At 46.4% G+C, this 17,050-nt stretch overlaps 1 protein-coding gene across 2 annotated transcripts in view; it reads left to right on the top strand.

The window, feature by feature from the left end:
* The first annotated feature begins 2,010 nt into the window (after positions 1-2,010).
* Positions 2,011-17,050, top strand: part of LRP3 (LDL receptor related protein 3) — a 28,143-nt gene continuing 13,103 nt past the window's right edge. Inside the window, exons 1-4 of one of the 2 annotated variants that reach the window (XM_038148104.1) lie at positions 2,011-2,365; positions 4,859-4,921; positions 8,164-8,211; positions 16,115-16,253. In XM_038148104.1, the coding sequence (XP_038004032.1) occupies positions 4,915-4,921; positions 8,164-8,211; positions 16,115-16,253 (194 nt within the window). In that variant the 5' untranslated portion in view covers positions 2,011-2,365; positions 4,859-4,914. The remainder of the gene's footprint in view (positions 2,366-4,858; positions 4,922-8,163; positions 8,212-16,114; positions 16,254-17,050) is intronic. The other variant, XM_038148103.1, reaches the window with a different exon arrangement.

Here is a 17,050-nt window from a genome sequence, read left to right as displayed (position 1 = left end):
TGAAATGGGATATGAAGGCTTGACACGTGGCTTGAGCAATGATTCAGTTTGGCACAACTCTTTTAAAGTGAGTTTAAAATAATCTGCAAATCACCCCAAAGTAGAGCACCTAGGATGGGTTCTGCTGGTTGTGTTTTCAAGGGGGATGTTGTGATAATTAATTCCCCACGGCCAGCAGATGCTGGAGCATACACATACGTACCTTCATATATAGTTTTCTGAAATTTACATATAATTATGTGAACACAAAAGTGGGTGACTGAAAATCAGGTCTCAAAATTTTAAATTAGTCCTATGTGAACATCACAGTATAACTCTAAACTGAGTGGATTTTATCTTAACAAGTTAGTGACATGGACACAATCTGTTAAAAAAGGAGTCTGCATCCATCATTTTGCTTTCAATCCTATACAGTGTACTGTTACTGTTTTACAGTGCACTGAGATGCAAGGGTGTTATTTAATGGAAATGAGAGATATAATTTACTCACAATTATCATAAAAAGGGTTAATGCAGAATGTAGAAGTGACTGTATATGTTTTTCAAATTACAATAATAGACTCACCAAGGAAAAATTCTTTTATGAAACATTCCATTATTGCTTTTACAGACCCATAATTTGAGGATTACTGCTCAAAAACCCAGATGAAATGATTTTACAATCATGGGTCCATTAAAGGTTTAAGAATTGTCTGGTTAGATTACAAAGAATTTAGTTGTGAAAAAAATGTGTGATTTATTATGCTATTTAAAATTGCACAGGCACATGTGAAATAGGCTGTATCTGCAGAACAGGCAGCTCACTGCTGTGCTGAGTGTGGGGCCTTCTCACCCACAGGTAAACTTTGTACTGACCCACTCATTGTTTCTGCATCTCCAGCACAGTAGAGGTATTTATCATGACATCCATTTCTCTCATTTCAGGTACACCCAACATGATACTATTGATCTTCAGGCCAATCATCCATTAGGCATTCATTAAGAGCCAGAGTGATAGGCAAGTGCAAATTAAAATTATAATAATTCCAGCAAAGGAGTTGATAAGGAAAAGGTAAGGCACAGGTCTGTAGCTCAGCGAGGGTAAGGATCTCAAACCGATAGACTCCTATAGCCACACTTTACAGTGCTGAAATAAAAAGGCCTAAGGCACTGGTACTGGTTCTCCGGGGCAGTACGTGAGCATCTGCAAATGGGAAAACAAGGAGAGGTTCAGCAAACATGTGAGGTACAGCTGGTTCACTGTAGCTGTTTAGGGCAAGCTGGGCAGGGGTACCTGTCCCGTTGCACTGTTTTGCAATTCTCTTCATGAAGTTCCCAGTTAACTTCTGTCATCTTGCTGCTTGTAAACGCATTAACCTTTGTCCATTTTCATGGGTTTGCGTCGTTTACAGTAATCCGACTCGGCTGCCTTGCAGTGGATACGTTACCTGTGTGATGACCAGATGACTCGTTTCACGGTCGGCAGGGCCCGGAAGGGTTCGGGCCTGGGTCCCAGCACTTGGTACGGCCGAAGGCACCGTGAGCTCTAAGGACAGCCGGGCTCCTGGGGAGGCTTTTCTCCATGCGCCCATCACCGATCACAGCGTTCGCTCTCGGCAGCTGCGGCGGAGCCAGCTCAGCGTAGCTCCGGAGGAAACTGCGGCGAAAAGGCATCCGGGCGCCCGCTGGGCCGAGGCGGCTCCCGGCTGGGGGGCCGGCGGCGGCACTGGGCGCGGCCTCCCGGCATGGGCCCGCGGCTCCGCGCCCCCGCCCGGCACAGGGGCGGCCCCGCGGGGCGCTGCGCTGGGCCGGGCCCGGCCCGCGGGCTGCCTGCACCATGGCCGCGGCCGCAGGGGCGCGGCGGGAGCGGGGCGAGCCGTGCCTGACAGGAAGCGCGGCGGCCGGCGCTGCGCGGGCGGGCTCGGCCCTCGCCGTCCCTTCCGCCCCCGGCCGCGCTCCGCCCGCGCCGCCCGGCCGCCGGCGGCGGCCCCTCAGGTGTGCGCGGAGCGGAGCGGGGCGGCGCTGCGCTCCCCTCGCCGTCTGGCCCGGCCGCCGCAGCTGCTCGGCGGGCCTGTCACGTGGGGCAGCGGCGGCGGCGCTGCGGTCTGTTCTCTGCCACCTGCCCCGGAGCGGGAGCCCGGGCCGGCCATGGGGCCGCCGCCGCGGCGGGCGCCCGCTCCACTCCCGGCTCCCCGGCGGGCGGGGGCACCGCGGGCCGGCGGCGCCGCCGACGACTCCTGCGGCTCGGCGTAGCGGCTCGGCGGGTGCGGAGCCGCCGCGGTTCCCCCCGCGCTGAAGGGCAGGCGACAGCGACCCGCCATGGAGAAGGCAGCGGCCGCGGAGCTCCGTCAGGGCGCGCTGGCGCCGCTCACTGCCATCTGCCTGGGTGAGTGCGGCCCGGCCGCTCCCTGGCGGCGGGGCACGTCCGGGCACGGCGGGCACCGGCTGTGGGGACTGCTGGGCCCCCTCCTCCCCTGCGGGAAGTGACCGTAGGCGGAGGGCGCGGGATGGGACGAGGCTGCACCACACCGAATCGTGCCGGCGGAGCCCTCTCCGGTCACCCCGCTTCCGAACGAGCCGAGGGCCGGCGCGGCCACGGCTCGCTCAGGCGCCCGCTCGGGCTGCCGTGCCCGGCCGCTGCCCGGCGGTGCGGGGCCGCGCAGAGCGCTGCCGGATCCAGCGGAACCCATCGCCTTGCCCTTGGCTCTGGAAGCGCTGCCGTAACCTCGCATAGCCCCGAAAAAAAAAGTTTAGGAGGCATCAGCGGTTGTTCCGTGGGCTGTGAGCTTGTGCAGAGTGCGGTGCGGGCAGCGGCGGGGCTCGGTCAGGGACTGTCCGGCGCTTGGCCCCGCTGCGCGCCTGCCCGGCCCTTCTCTTGAGTGGCAGCGGGAAGAAACATTTCCTCTCCCTCCGTGTCTCTGCCATATTCTGCTCTCTTCCCTCCCTTCTGCTTGAAGCCGCTGCTTTCCGCTCTGCTTCTCAGCAGGTGTTAATTTATGGCAACGTGATGAAGCGTATTACTGCTTTCCAGTCTGTCAGCCTGTTCCGTCAGGGGAATGGTTTTTGTTCGGCAGAAGCGTTGGCGCCTGGCTGTGACTGGAAGGAGCGAACGACAGGCCCCGCGTATGGAACAGGGCACGTGGAGTTAGGAGCTGCTAGAGCTGACAGGAGCTGCTAGAGCTGACAGGAGCTGCTAGAGCTGACAGGGGCTGCTGGAGCTCGCTGGAGCTGACAGGGGCTGCTGGAGCTGTCAGGGGCTGCTGGAGCTGTCAGGGGCTGCTGGAGCTCACAGGGGCTGCTGGAGCTGACAGGAGCTGCTGGAGCTGTCAGGAGCTGCTGGAGCTCACAGGAGTCTCACAGGAGCTGCTGGAGCTCACAGGAGTCTCACAGGAGCTGCTGGAGCTCACAGGAGCTGCTGGAGCTCACAGGGGCTGCTGAAGCTGACAGGAGCTGCTGGAGCTCCCAGGGGCTGCTGGAGCTCCCAGGAACTGTTGGAGCTCCCAGGAACTGTTGGAGCTCCCAGGAACTGTTGGAGCTCACAGGGGCTGCTGAAGCTCGCAGGAGCTGCTGGAGCTGACGGGCTGCTGGAGCTCACAGGAGCTGCTGGAGCTCACAGGAGCTGCTGGAGCTCACAGGGGCTGCTGGAGCTGACAGGAGCTGCTGGAGCTCGCTGGAGCTGACAGGGGCTGCTGGAGCTGACAGGGGCTGCTGGAGCTCACAGGAGCTGCTGGAGCTGACAGGGGCTGCTGGAGCTCACGGGAGCTGCTGGAGCTCACAGGAGCTGCTGGAGCTGACAGGGGCTGCTGGAGCTGACAGGAGCTGCTGGAGCTCGCTGGAGCTGACAGGGGCTGCTGGAGCTGACAGGGGCTGCTGGAGCTCACAGGAGCTGCTGGAGCTGACAGGGGCTGCTGGAGCTCACGGGAGCTGCTGGAGCTGACAGGGGCTGCTGGAGCTGACAGGGGCTGCTGGAGCTGACAGGAGCTGCTCGAGCTCACAGGAGCTGCTGGAGCTCACAGGAGCTGCTGGAGCTCACAGGAGCTGCTGGAGCTCACAGGAGCTGACTGCTCCGCTCCTGCGCCCTGCCAGAGGATCCTGCTGGGGCAGCGCACTCAGGGACAGCTGAGCAGCGCCGGGGCTGCGCTGAGCCCTCAGACACTTACTTGGTAAACTGTCTCAGCTCCTTGATCCAGAGTGCTTTAACCCACATCTCTTTGCTAATGAAGTGGATTAGAGTTAATTTTTAATAATCCCAAGTGACAGTTACTATTCGTTATGCAAACGATCAGAAAGGGATATCTTGTGGCCAGACTGCTTGTTCTGTAAAACAGAGTGCTTCTTTTTGTGTAAGTGCTTCCTTAACATCTGTGCTTACCTAGAAACATGTAGGAAGTTGAAGTTTTGCTGTGGTTATTTCAAATGTATCTATTTTAATTAACGTAAGTACAATGTAAAAAGCTAGCTAAACTACAAAACAGTTTGAACATCCAGGTCCTATGACTCTCCTTTTTTGCAGAGTCTTAATGGGATTTCAGAAATGTGCACAGCATGAGGATAGTATCTCCTACACTGCTTATTTAAAGTTAGAGAAAGATACATATTTTCCCTGTATCTCTGAATTTCTTACTGGTTTTGGGGGGTGTTTTGGATTTTTAAATTTTCTTTTCTTTTTTTTTTTTTTGTAGCCCATTCAGACCTTTGTTGACATAAATAGCATGGTTATTGTTAAAATGACTAATGAGATAATAAAAGCTTATGTAAATTCCGTAGCCGACGTGAAGACACTTCTTGTGTTCAGGTGTGGGTGATGTCAGGCTGACAGTTTAGTAGATTTCTGCTTTCTATGACTTCTAGAATTTCACTGTCTGGCTCTTCTTTTCAGCTGGAATGTTTTATTCCTATTCCTTGCACAACTGACAGTAGTGGAAGTTGAGAAACATGAGAGGTGGGAAGCTTGTAAGGTGTTTTGCTTCAGTGAACCCACAAGAATTTAATGCTGCTACTTTAACCATTTTTGTGTTTGACTTCCTGCTTGTCTGTCCTTTCCTTTCATCCTTGTTTTCGGTTCTTGCTTCTTGCCATTCTTTCCTCATTTTCCCATGGCCTGTGTGTGGGTGTTTGGTGTCTGTATCAATGCACTGCCACTGACCATTGCTGTGTGACCTCATCTGCAAGCTGCTGCTCCAAAGGCTGGAATTGGGTTTGTTTCAACTGCTCTTTTGTGAAGCCATTTTGTTGATCATTCTTGAGAAATTCTGGAGGACATAGAAAGTTAGCAAATAAGGAATCAGCAAAGCTGATGTCTCTCCTTCTGGCTGTGGGGAAAGCCTGGTAGCTGTCATTTGGTTTGGAGGTGCCAAGATGTAAATTTCCCTTTTGATCCAAATAGTCACTCTCCAAGCTGCAAACCTCACCCTGAGAATTATTTAGCAATCTAAATGAATGGCACAGTTTAAGTTTCCTACATGGAGTTCAAGCCAACTGAACCACTTCAGGGATTTTTTTTCTGGCTTTCCCATAACTGCTCAACAGTTAAGAAAAAGGGCATCTATGAAACTTTCTAATACTCTTTCTCTCACCTGTTTTTATTTTGACAAGAGAGACAAGAAGATCAGCAGGGAATGGCTGTTCTTTCTTACGGGCCTCTGCCAGTTTTGAGAGCTGGGTGCTGGTTTAACAGTGCTCTTGTGGTTTGATTTGATGGTCTTGAGTGAGCAAAATGGGTATTGAAACTGTAAGCTTATTCAGCTGCTTGGGAAAATAGCTGGTGTGAGACTTAGATTTTATTTTAAAGAACTGTTTTTGCTGACTTCTTAGTAGAAAAGGGTTTGAAAATGAGAGTGAAGAACTTGCAACTGCGGCCAATAAAAGTTTTTTGCAGAGATAAACGAGTATTTTTGGGGGTTCTCTTTCTTAGGTATCTGCCAGGTGTGGTGTGCAAGGCTGCCTTTAACTGCATTTGTGAGTAAGCTGGGGCTCAGTGTTTAACAATCCTCAGTAATGTAGCTCTGAGCTGGCTAATTCCACTCTATTATGCCCCTTGTCTTTATCCTACTTATTTCCATTTAAAGGGCGTAGGGGCCTTTTTAAAGCCATGTGAGGAAACCTCTGCTTCAGAGCTTGTTTCTCTTACGGCTATTGGAGTGTTCAGGTAGGAGACATAAAGATGACAATGGTAGTACAGACCCAGCCTCCTCCATACGATGTATCTTCAAACACTGCTTTCAGTTCTGCTGATACTACTTATGCAGAGTGTATTCACCTACTTTCTTTGGAGCAAAACCAAGTACTTTACTTCTCATTTATATAAATTTGTGACATAATCATGGATTAATTTCATCTGTCTTTAGGACTGTATTACTATGGTTACAGAAACAGTGGCACTTTAATACTGGATGAGGAAATGTTGTGTTGCTGTTACTGCTGCAGTCCAGAGTTTGTCACAAACGGAAGTGCTGCTTTGCCAGAGTTAACAGGGCCGTGTTGTTTCCTGGTACAGGATAGTATTTTTGCTCCTAGGTACTTTTACTCTCCTAACAGAGCAAACTAGCACTGTGAAAGAAGAAATAATTACACGGCACATTGTTATTGTCATATAACAAATGTTATAGATGTTAGGTAATTATGTAATAAAATCAGTGTTCTTAGGGTCCTTTGAACATCATAATAATGCTTATTAACACAAGTCTGTGGCTCAGGTGTGTTTCTCCTCAAGCTGTAGCATTACATACACTGCCATTTAGTTGCCCTCCTTGTTTAGTGTATTCCTAAAAGCTCAGTCCCAAGACTGCTTAGGAGAGGGAAGTCACTTTGTCCCTGAGGTGGAGCCCTGAAGTCAGTGATGAGTGACCCCAGGAGCAGTTTTCTCTCTGTTTTGCAGGGCCAGGTCTGTAGCAGTCCTCCCAAAAGGAGAAAATCCAAACTGGATAGCCAGCTACAAGTCATGGAGGGACAGCTGTAGGCACCTGGGCTGCTGCGGTGCGGTGACTGAAAAACATGACAGGGCCTGAACTGGAAAGCTGAGGGATTGTTTTTTATTTCCACCCCTTCAGTACTTTGTGTACCTCTTGTGCTGGTTTAAGTTATAACAGAAGGTAGTCAGGGCAAGGGTCATTGTTTCGGGATGTGTTTAGACAGTGTAGAAGACAATGGGGGCCCAGGGCTCTGAGCCATAAATAGTGTTAATTGTCAGCTGCTTCCTAAGTGACTGTTGGGAACAGGGACGGTTTCTCTTCCTCTCTTCTCCTATTGTTGATTTTTAAATGATGTTTTTAACTGAATTCTTGCCAAGAGATTATCTATTAAAAGATTTAGGACTTAACATATGCAAAATAAAGCCAAAGTGAGTGCTTGGGCTGGGATGTTGTAAATTAAGTTTTTGGTAACATTTTAAACCTTTCCATTTTTTTAAGCATTATTCATTTGTCATTTTACTAATAGGCTGTCTTTGTAGATTACAGATTACTGTTGAAATGAGAGCAGTCAATGGGACACGCTGTAATTTTTAAAGAATGTGTGGGGAAACTAATAGGGAACTACATGTTAATGCTGACTTCTGGAGCAACAATGACACAGGACAAATTTTCTTTGGCAATAACTACTCTTTCCAGATCACTTTAATGGTATATACACTGTGAGAGGAGACTTTTGAGAAAGTGAAGAGTCTTTGGAACTTAATTTGCAAGTCAGATATGTATTGCAAGTACTGCCTCATCCTGTTTTGATTGTATTCGTGGACCTTGTTGAAAACTTCATCGCTTTTGCTTAGTCAAGGCAATCATGTTAGCTTTAGCAGCTGATTTTCAAGGTGACATTTACCTGAGGGGGAGCAAACTTTGCTTTATTCAGAGAAGCATTTAAGGATAATAACTGCGTTTTAATGTGATTGTTCTTCTGTGTTCCACAATTAAAATTAATCCTATGGAAGATAATTTAAAATAGATTGGCAGTTGTTTGGTAGCATGTTTCAGAGATACTAAACTTCCACTGTGTATTGACTTGTTTTAGCTACAGTGAAGGATAATAGTTGATTACACGACTTGCCTGTGCAGATAAGCAAAGTTCTTGTTGGGAAACTGCAATGCATTTGTGCTAACACCCCAGCAAACACCTAGGAATGGTTAACTATTGACTGCCGCCCTGTACTGCTAGAATTTGTCTGAACATTGTTTTTCTGTCTTTACACAGTGAATCTCTTCCTGACTGGGAAAATAGAAAGTGCTGTTACCTCATTAGGTAAGACATACTTTTCTTACCCTCTGTTTGCTGTTCATTTGAGCTGTTACTGTCTCTTCCCCATGCAGAGAGGTGTTCTAATGAAAGACTTTTTTAATGACGTTTGTTTAAGACAGACTAATGATGACATCTTAAGAAGTTTAGGACTTTTAAGGGCTTTGTCCCGGTGCCAGCCAAGGTGAAGGATCTCTGTCCTGCTGTCACCAAGGCCAGGGATCACTGTCATGCTGTCACCAAGGTGAGGGATCACTGTCCCCGTGCCAGCCAAGGCCAGGGATTGCTGTCCCCAAGGCCTGTGGTCCTTGTCCCACTGTCCCCAAGGGCAGAGTGGCTGTCCCACTGTCCCCAGGGCCAGGGTGGCTGTCCCCGTGCTGGGGCTGTCCCCGTGTGTGCCCGGCGGGGGGACAAGGCCAAGGGGCCGTGCGGAGGCTGTGCCATAGTTCCAGTCACTCCTGGCCCTGGCCCTGTGTTCTGGTCACCCCTGGCCCTGGCCCTGGCCTGTCCCTGTCCCAGTCAGACTCCGAGCGCTTTGGCCATCGCCCTCTGTCCCACGCTGCTATCATCGGTGGTGTCGCTGCTGTCACTGATTGTTTTCTCACTGGTTGCTGTTGAATTGCAAATTGTTCCAGTAACAGTAGATTGTTATCTCAACCCCGAATCTGCGTTTCATCTCTCTCACCTGAGGGTTGGGGGCTGGGAGTGGCTCTGTGGGGTTCATTTTCCAGTTGGGTTTAAACCACAGCAGGATTATAGGCTGCATCATTGTCGTTGTGATAGATAAAAATTGTAAGCTTGAGGCTAAGGTCGTAGTGCTGGGTATTCTTAGAGGAAAACTCTGTGTTTAGGATGTGTGCCTGGGAGCACCAAGTCAGGGAGAGTGGCTCATTCCTGAAGAAGCTAAAACAAGAATATTAAACATGTGTTATGAATGTCAGTGTGGAAATTCAACCAGAATCGCAGCACTTAGTGTAATTTCCTTCTCTCCAGCAGTGCTGTGACTTACTGACATTATGGGAATATTGCAGTCAGGGTCCTCTTAGTGATAAGGACTCTCCTGTGACTGTCAATCCACCATCATACGTGTAGGTGTACTTTATTCCCAGTGAGGCTGCAACTTATATTAAAACTGAAAATGGCAAATAAGGAAGATGGGAGGAAAGGATATTAGAAAACATAAAAATATTTCTAGGACAGTAGATCAAACAATGTGGGAGCTTGAGTGTTCAAGTCAAAGTTGTGTGTTGAGAGAAGGTTTAAATCAGGAGAAGGTAGTTATTTTATGATTAGGTAACCTGCTTAAATTAAGCTTAGAGGAAGTGTGGATAAATCATGCAGGACGTGTTGTCTGCAACACAGTATTTTCCATTCTTTTATTGGAAAAGGTACAGAGTGTCATTTATGTCCTAGTATGTTCTGCCTGGATGGTTCTTTAGCTTTTGATGGAGTTTGGCATCTGTTTGGTGTATGATGCATGAGTTTACAGAATGTAAATTAAGTAATTACAGTTGCTTACTTATACTGGTGATGCTGCCCCAGCCTAAAATATGTAGAGGTTCTTCCAGTTGGCTCTGCTGCTTTTTAACACTTTTTTTTCCCACTAGAAATAAATTGTAACATCTGGCTTTTATTCCACAAATGTGCTGAAAACCTCAGAGTATTGTAGCCTTCAAGTTTTCTTGTCTTCATACAGTTTTGAGTTACCTTGTCTCCTGATGGTGTGACTGGAGCTTGGGATGAAAGTGATCAACAAAGGTCACTGCAGCAGAGGGATCCATCCCTGTGTAGCCTCTCTTAGCTGTGCTCACACAAAGCTAGGCTGGCCTGTTGATCGAGCGGCGTGAGCTCGGGTTGTGTCACATCTGTAGGTGGAACCCTTGGATTCTGCCTTCACTGGCTCTGACCAGGGGCAGAAGAAGCCTGCTGGAGCCTGGGCAAATCAAAGGGGAGCCTTAAGTCTTCTTTTTCCACAGGCATAAGGGATCTGCATTAAACCATGTGTGCAAGCCTTCCTTGAGGGAGCATTGTGAGAACTTGGGCAGAGTTCCCTCCCAACTCTGAGACAGCCACTTGAGGAAAGGTGTATTGCCAAGCATTTGGGTTTGAGAGGAGGTTCCTTGTGGCAAGTGCAAAACATCTTTTATCCAGGAGCAGATGGTTGGGATGTGTTCCTTGTGACTGGGACAGGCCCTGGTGCAGAAGAATGTGAAGCTGCAGGACTTATTTTTGTCTGGGATTCTTGGAAAATGTATTTCAGCACACCATAGTACCTTCAGTGCTGTCCTTTAATAAAACATACATTAAGCTTCACCACAGTTCCCCTTGCAAAAATAAGAGTAATATTATTAATGTAAAGTTTTTGGAAACGTCATTGCACATATTTGTGGCATACGTAACTGGCAGAGGGAATCTACTGCTGTTTACGGTAGAAGAAATCTATTTGATTGTTACAGAAAGCCTCATTAAGATTTATGCCCTCTTGACAGAAACTCTCTGAACTCATATCTCTTCTGGTATTTGTTTAAAGTTTGGGGTTTTCTTTTTCTTCGCTTGTTTAGTTTTTTGTTGTTTAGGTTTTTTTTTTTAAACTGTGGAAGATTTATTATTTGTAATTTATCTTTTCTTTAAAAGCACCATCTCAGTAAGATTTTTGGTGGGTTGGTTGACCAGTCCAGGAACTGGTATTTTTATGTTTCTTCAGTAATGCTTAATGTGGAGAATTTAAGCAGTTTGGAGTTTTTAGTGAATTGGGATTTCACTTTTCTTTTAAGTTTTTGTGGAAAGGCTGTGGAAATACACTGAATTGTTAAAAAAAGTGTTATCACTGCTATTCTTTTGTTGTCATGGATGATAAGGTCTTCAGAATCCAGGACTGTGCCTTTCTATTTAGGAACTTCCCTTTCCTTTAGATGTTTTGGCAATTTGAACAGGCTTTTGTTTGTTTTCCTTAAGGAATCACCGTGTCATGCTGAAGCCTTAAGTACTTTTTAACACAGTACTTAGGCATGTGTGCGATTTTGCAGACTTCATGGCCAGGAGCTGAGGAGGGAATTGGGACCCTTTTATTAATATTGAAGCCCCAACAGTATAAAATTCTGCCTTTGTGTGGTTTTACCATTTTGTTGTCAGCACTGAAGGCTGTGTTTAGTAAAGGTATTTCTTTCAAAATTTATGTGTGTGAAAAAAGAGCTGCTGAAAGCTGTGCTGGGGTACTTCACCTTTTCTGCCTTGCAGCAGTCAATGCACAAGGAGTGGAGGGGCGGGTGATTTCTTTTGGGTGGAGATCGATTCATGTTGGCAAAGCCTGTAGTAATGAGAGTTGGTGGGGAAAAAGGCATCAAAAACATGAGGCAATTAAGTGAGGTTCGGGTAAACACCACAGTAGTTTTGGGAGGTGTGTATGTGTGTGTCCCCAGTTTGCTCCAACAGGTTTAGGGGACCGTGGACATATAGTTAAAACAGTGTAATTAAATTTTAGCAATACTGTCTTGGTGTCATTCATAATTATAGTGTACGCCATCATCATCTGTGCCCAAAAATCGCTCCTGTATCTCAGAGGTTCCCTGGCCGGGAGTGGTGTGTGTGTCTGTGTGTGAGTTTGTGTGTCTGTGAGCGGTGTCTGTGAGTTTGTGTGTCTGCGAGTGTGGTGTGTTTGTGAGTTTGTGTGTCTGTGAGTGTGCTGTGTGTGAGTTTGTGTGTCTGTGAGCTGTGTGTGAGTCTGTGTGTCTGTGAGTGTGGTGTTTGTGAGTTTGTGTGTGTGAGCTGTGTGTTTGTGTGTCTGTGAGCAGTGTTTGTGTGTCTGTGAGCTGTGTGTGAGTTTGTGTGTCTGTGAGCTGTGTGTTTCTGTGTCTGTGAGCGGTGTTTGTGTGTCTGTGAGCTGTGTGTGAGTCTGTGTGTCTGTGAGTGTGGTGTTTGTGAGTTTGTGTGTGTGAGCTGTGTGTTTGTGTGTCTGTGAGCAGTGTTTGTGTGTCTGTGAGCTGTGTGTGAGTTTGTGTGTCTGTGAGCTGTGTGTTTCTGTGTCTGTGAGCGGTGTTTGTGTGTCTGTGAGCGGTGTTTGTGTGTCTGTGAGCTGTGTGTGAGTTCGTGTGTCTGTGAGCTGTGAGCGGTGTTTGTGTGTCTGTGAGCGGTGTTTGTGTGTCTGTGAGCGGTGTTTGTGTGTCTGTGAGCTGTGTGTGAGTTTGTGTGTCTGTGGGCGGTGTTTGTGTGTCTGTGAGCGGTGTTTGTGTGTCTGTGAGCGGTGTTTGTGTGTCTGTGAGCTGTGTGTGAGTTTGTGTGTCTGTGAGCGGTGTTTGTGTGTCTGTGAGCTGTGTGCGGGTTTGCTTTAGCGCGTGTTGTTCAAAAGCTGCCCGAGCTACCTTTCGTGCTTGCGGGCACGGAGATAACGAGGGTAAGGGAAGCTGCAGCGCCGCCGTTTATAGCCCCAGGCTCGGTGTCTTCTCCTCGGGCCATTCGAGAGCAAGCAGCAGCGTCAAGCCATTTCCAGCCCAGTGTCGGTCTGTCCCCTCGCCGCGGTTTCGGGAGCTGCAGCCGCTCCGCTTCCAGCCGCTCCCGGCCGAGAGGATCCAGCCCAGCCGCGCTCTCTTGCGTGCCCCTGCCTCTAGCCAGACAGGTGCCCTCCGTGAGCTTGCAGTTCCCTGAACCCACAGAACTTCAGGCAGGGCTCCAGCCGACAGGATATACGCCGAGAGAGAGATAGGGGAACGGAGGAGGGCGGTGGAGAAAAGACTGGCACCATTTCCACTTTGTCCTTTGACTCGCATGCTCGGAATCCAGGGCACCACCTTGGGGGCTGTGGCTGGCAGTTTTTGTCTGGGATCTCTTTTTGTTTTGGGGAGTCCACAGGGTTGAGCAGATTTGTATTTAGGCGTTATTTGCTGTTGTTTCTTGTCGTCGTTGGATTAGGAACAGTGAGAAGCAACGACATTGACTCTAAAACTCAGGAGGCACGAAGTGAAACTTTATTAGGAACTTCAGATATTTCTAGGCAGGATCGTTCACCCAGAACCTGACTGGTTCTCAAACAACACCACTCACACAGTTGGTTTAATTAGGAACAACACCTTCTTGTCCATAAACATCACCTACAACGTTCCACGTGTTCGCAAACATCAGGTGTACAGACTTGAGATAAGAATTATTTTAATTCTTTTCTTTGAGCTTCCCACAACTTCCCCAGGGCAATGCCTGGGAAAGCGGTCTGTTTTTCTCTCTCTGACTAAACACTCTCATCCACAGTTTATGACTGTTGCTATTCTGCTTTTTAGTGAAGGGTTATTTTTTCACTTAATCTACTTATATTCATTGCTTACTTGGACCCCTGAGGGAGACAGCCAGACCCAGAGGCTTCTCCTTTAAATTGTCTTAAACCAAAAGAGATACTAATTCAGATTTGTGGTCCATTCAAATCAGGACCCTTTGCAAGAGCTAAGCAATTGTCCTTTTGATTTTGAGTAGGACAAGCCTGAGAGGCTTGATACTGAGGGGATGAGGCCGTGGTAAAGTATTGGCAACAATAGCCATTGTCAGATGAACTGCCAAAAATGGCATAGAGTATCAGTGCAGCCCTTTCCTCACCATGTCCATGGATTTGCACAGCTACAGTTCTTCTGTTGAAAGGAAGAATCTATGTCTTTTGTCTCTTGTGTTTTTCTTGCCTCACATTTATATCAGATCTGCAGTGTTAGTAAGAAAAAGCATTTCTCACTGAAGACCTGAACTGTGATGTTACAGCAGATCCTCTGCATTAGGAAACTATGTTATTCCAAAAGAAAAATATGTAGTGATATTACTTCAAAAAAGCTGGGATGCTTAAGTAACTATTGCTCAGAGTCTCTGTAATTACTTCCTAAAACTGAGAAACAAGTATTCGGGAGAATAATAGCTCCCCTAACTACACTGATGGATGTGTGAATGGAAGTGCTCATGCGGAGCCATCAGCCTGTCAGTGGGACTTCCTCAGAATGGAAACTAAATAAGTTTTGTGTAATTTTAACCCTTTTTTTTACTGCAAGTACTATAAATAAGGGATATTAATCCAGAACATAATATGGTATAAGGGCAGCAGAAATATTTGCACAGGTGTTACTGGAAGGCTCTGGATAGTGCTGTCTGCTGCATTTGTTCTTTCACTTTGTGGATTCTGTTTCCTTCCCATTTTAAAGTGTTATTAACCTGGCAGTTAGGAGATGCAGCCTTCCCAGCTCCTTTATGTGTTTGCTAGCTCTTGGTCCTCTTCTGCTACTGTGATATGTGGATGCAGTAACAAGTATGTGGAGGAACAAAATTATACCCCTAAAGAAACTGAGAACTGGAGTTGGAAAGTGCTGTGGGTCTTACATTTGCTTTTATGTTTCTGTAATTGCAACTGCATCTAAGTATTTTCCAGCATCTGGCATGGAGCCGCTCTGGTTTTAGAAATGTGATAACAACAATGTTCTTGTTTTTGTAACTTCATTACTGCAAAATACTTGTTTGGAAATAGGTGTTTTCATGTATTTATGTATTCTGTATGTTTTTGTGGCCTTTGAAACTAGTAGGAATTATATACTTGTATTTCAGTGGAATGCTCTACCTGGAGAGTAAAAATAATAGCATTTTCATGTTTTGCCTCAGGTAAGTTGCTCACCTGATGCTTTTTGTATTCCTGCGGCTCTCGGTTCAAAAGTGCTTACTGTGAACAAACAGCACAGTGCCAGGCCTAGGTTTCCTGGAGGGGATGTGCTGCAGCCCAGCCCCAGCCAGGAGCTCCTCAGGCTGCCTGACTTGACTGCAGCCAAGCAGCTTTGCTGGGACTCCTTCCTTCCATCCCTCCAGTGCAGCTAAATCTGATCCCAGCTGGGAATTGAAAGTGGTGTATTTGTGTGGCTGGATTTCAAGCAATACTGTAAATCTCTCATTTATAATGCAGTGTATTGGGATGTGTATGTGTATGAGGTGACAAGGTATAGGCAACCTTTTTCTTCCCTTCCTACATTTTTCAGCTACAAGAATGTAAGCTTCTTTCAAAAACTGAAATATTCAGCTGCAGTCCACAAGTCATGCTCTAGATAGTAATTTGTTTTAAAAATAGTTAAAATAATATTTTTGAGAATGTTCAGAATAGCTATTGCATTGCAGAGAATTTTCCCTCTTGTAGTCTGCTTGGAGTATGTTTTCTTATCAGAACAGCTTTTCAACTTGTCCTCGGAACATTTAATTTTCATTTTTGAATTGCTTAATTACAAATTATAAGTATTTGATTCAGCCTGCTGTTTTCCATAGGAAGAACTAAATGTGCTTTGAAAATGCTGAGCTTTATTTGGCCTTGTTTGCTCCTTTCCTTGTGTTGAATTTTTTTCCCATCTATATGGGTTCAGAAGGAATTTAGAGTACTTTAGTAATGTTCAGTGAAAACATTTAACATTGGACTGCAGTTTACTTTTCTGTGGGAGGGGTGGGGGTGTGGTGGGTGGTGGTATTTTTTTAACCCTTACAAACTCTTCATGTGGTTAAGAGAACAAACAGCATGTCCAGGAACATGTCATAACAAAATGAGCTGCTAGCTACTTTACAGTTAATGCGGATGTTCTTCACTTGCTGGGTGACCTACCTAGGCTTTGAGAAGCTGGTGAGAAGGATTTCTGTATTACATCCTCTTGGCAGATCCATGCAGTAATATTGATTGTAGCCTGTGGTAGATTCATACAAGATTATTGATTGGTGCTGCATTGAAATGCAGGTTATGCTTACCTACACTTGGTGTGAGTGTCTTAATTAAAGAACAGGGCAGGGAAGAGAGCAGTAAGAGGATAAAACTATTGACTCACATGTCTGCAGTCTCCAGAAACTGATGAAAGCTCTTGAAGCTAATATGAATTGTTGATTAGGCAAAACATTAACAATGTTATTTTTCTCCCTTTATTAACAGCTGCTTGCAGTGGCGAACTGGAACAGCACACAGAGAGACGGGGAGTCATCTACAGTCCTTCTTGGCCATCCAACTATCCTCCAGCCATAAACTGCAGCTGGTACATCCAAGGAGATCATGGAGATATGATAACAATTAGGTATGGGTGGATACTTGTGGAGGTAGAGGATTGCTTTGCTAAAACAAAACAAAAAGTGAGTTTACCTGATACACCAATGTGAGGCTGTCTCCAGAGCCACTGGATGATCAAAGAGAGCTGAAATTGGTTACACTGGGGCATGGTTCCAGGTTGGGCACCTCTCTCTATTTAAAAATGCTTCACTGTGGCTTGTTTCTGTAGGCTACTTCTGACATCTGTGATTACAGAAGTCATTTGTGGTCTTTTAATGTATTTATCTTCACAATGCCTGTGTGACATTTCATATACCCCTGACATTTGAGGGAGTGGGAAACAGCAATGTATTTACTCACATTATATGGTCCCCTTTCCCTTCATTGCTTAGGAGTAGGAGTAGGTGAAGGCTGTAAGACCTGCAACAGCTTCAGTGGGCATGTAAAATTCTTAGAGAAAAAACAGCATTTTCACGAATGTCTTGAAATGGTGCTATGCTTAATAGACAGTTGAAGATAATTATTGCTTATTGTTACTTTTTTACCAAAAGACACATGCTTTTCTGCTTAATATTTATTTTTAACAAATCAAATAATAGTTAGCATTTGTGGTATAGTTTCAGCTCAATTCTAGAAAAATGCTATTCAATAAAGACTAAAATGTACTGCAAATGGTTTGTTGAGAATATTTAGGGTATAATATGAGCATACTGTGAACGTGCCTGATTTCTCTGGGCTAGTGGTGGGATCCTTCATGAGCCAAGAATTTCTTACTTAAAAATTAAAACCTAGGAAAAGTTTTTTCAGGGGGTTTTAGTACTGTTA

The sequence above is a fragment of the Motacilla alba genome, chromosome 11, assembly GCF_015832195.1.
Source record: "Motacilla alba alba isolate MOTALB_02 chromosome 11, Motacilla_alba_V1.0_pri, whole genome shotgun sequence".
Classification (NCBI taxonomy): Eukaryota; Metazoa; Chordata; class Aves; order Passeriformes; family Motacillidae; genus Motacilla; species Motacilla alba.
The sequence above is the reverse complement of the archived record's forward strand: the minus strand, read 5'-3'. Positions and strand labels throughout refer to the sequence as shown.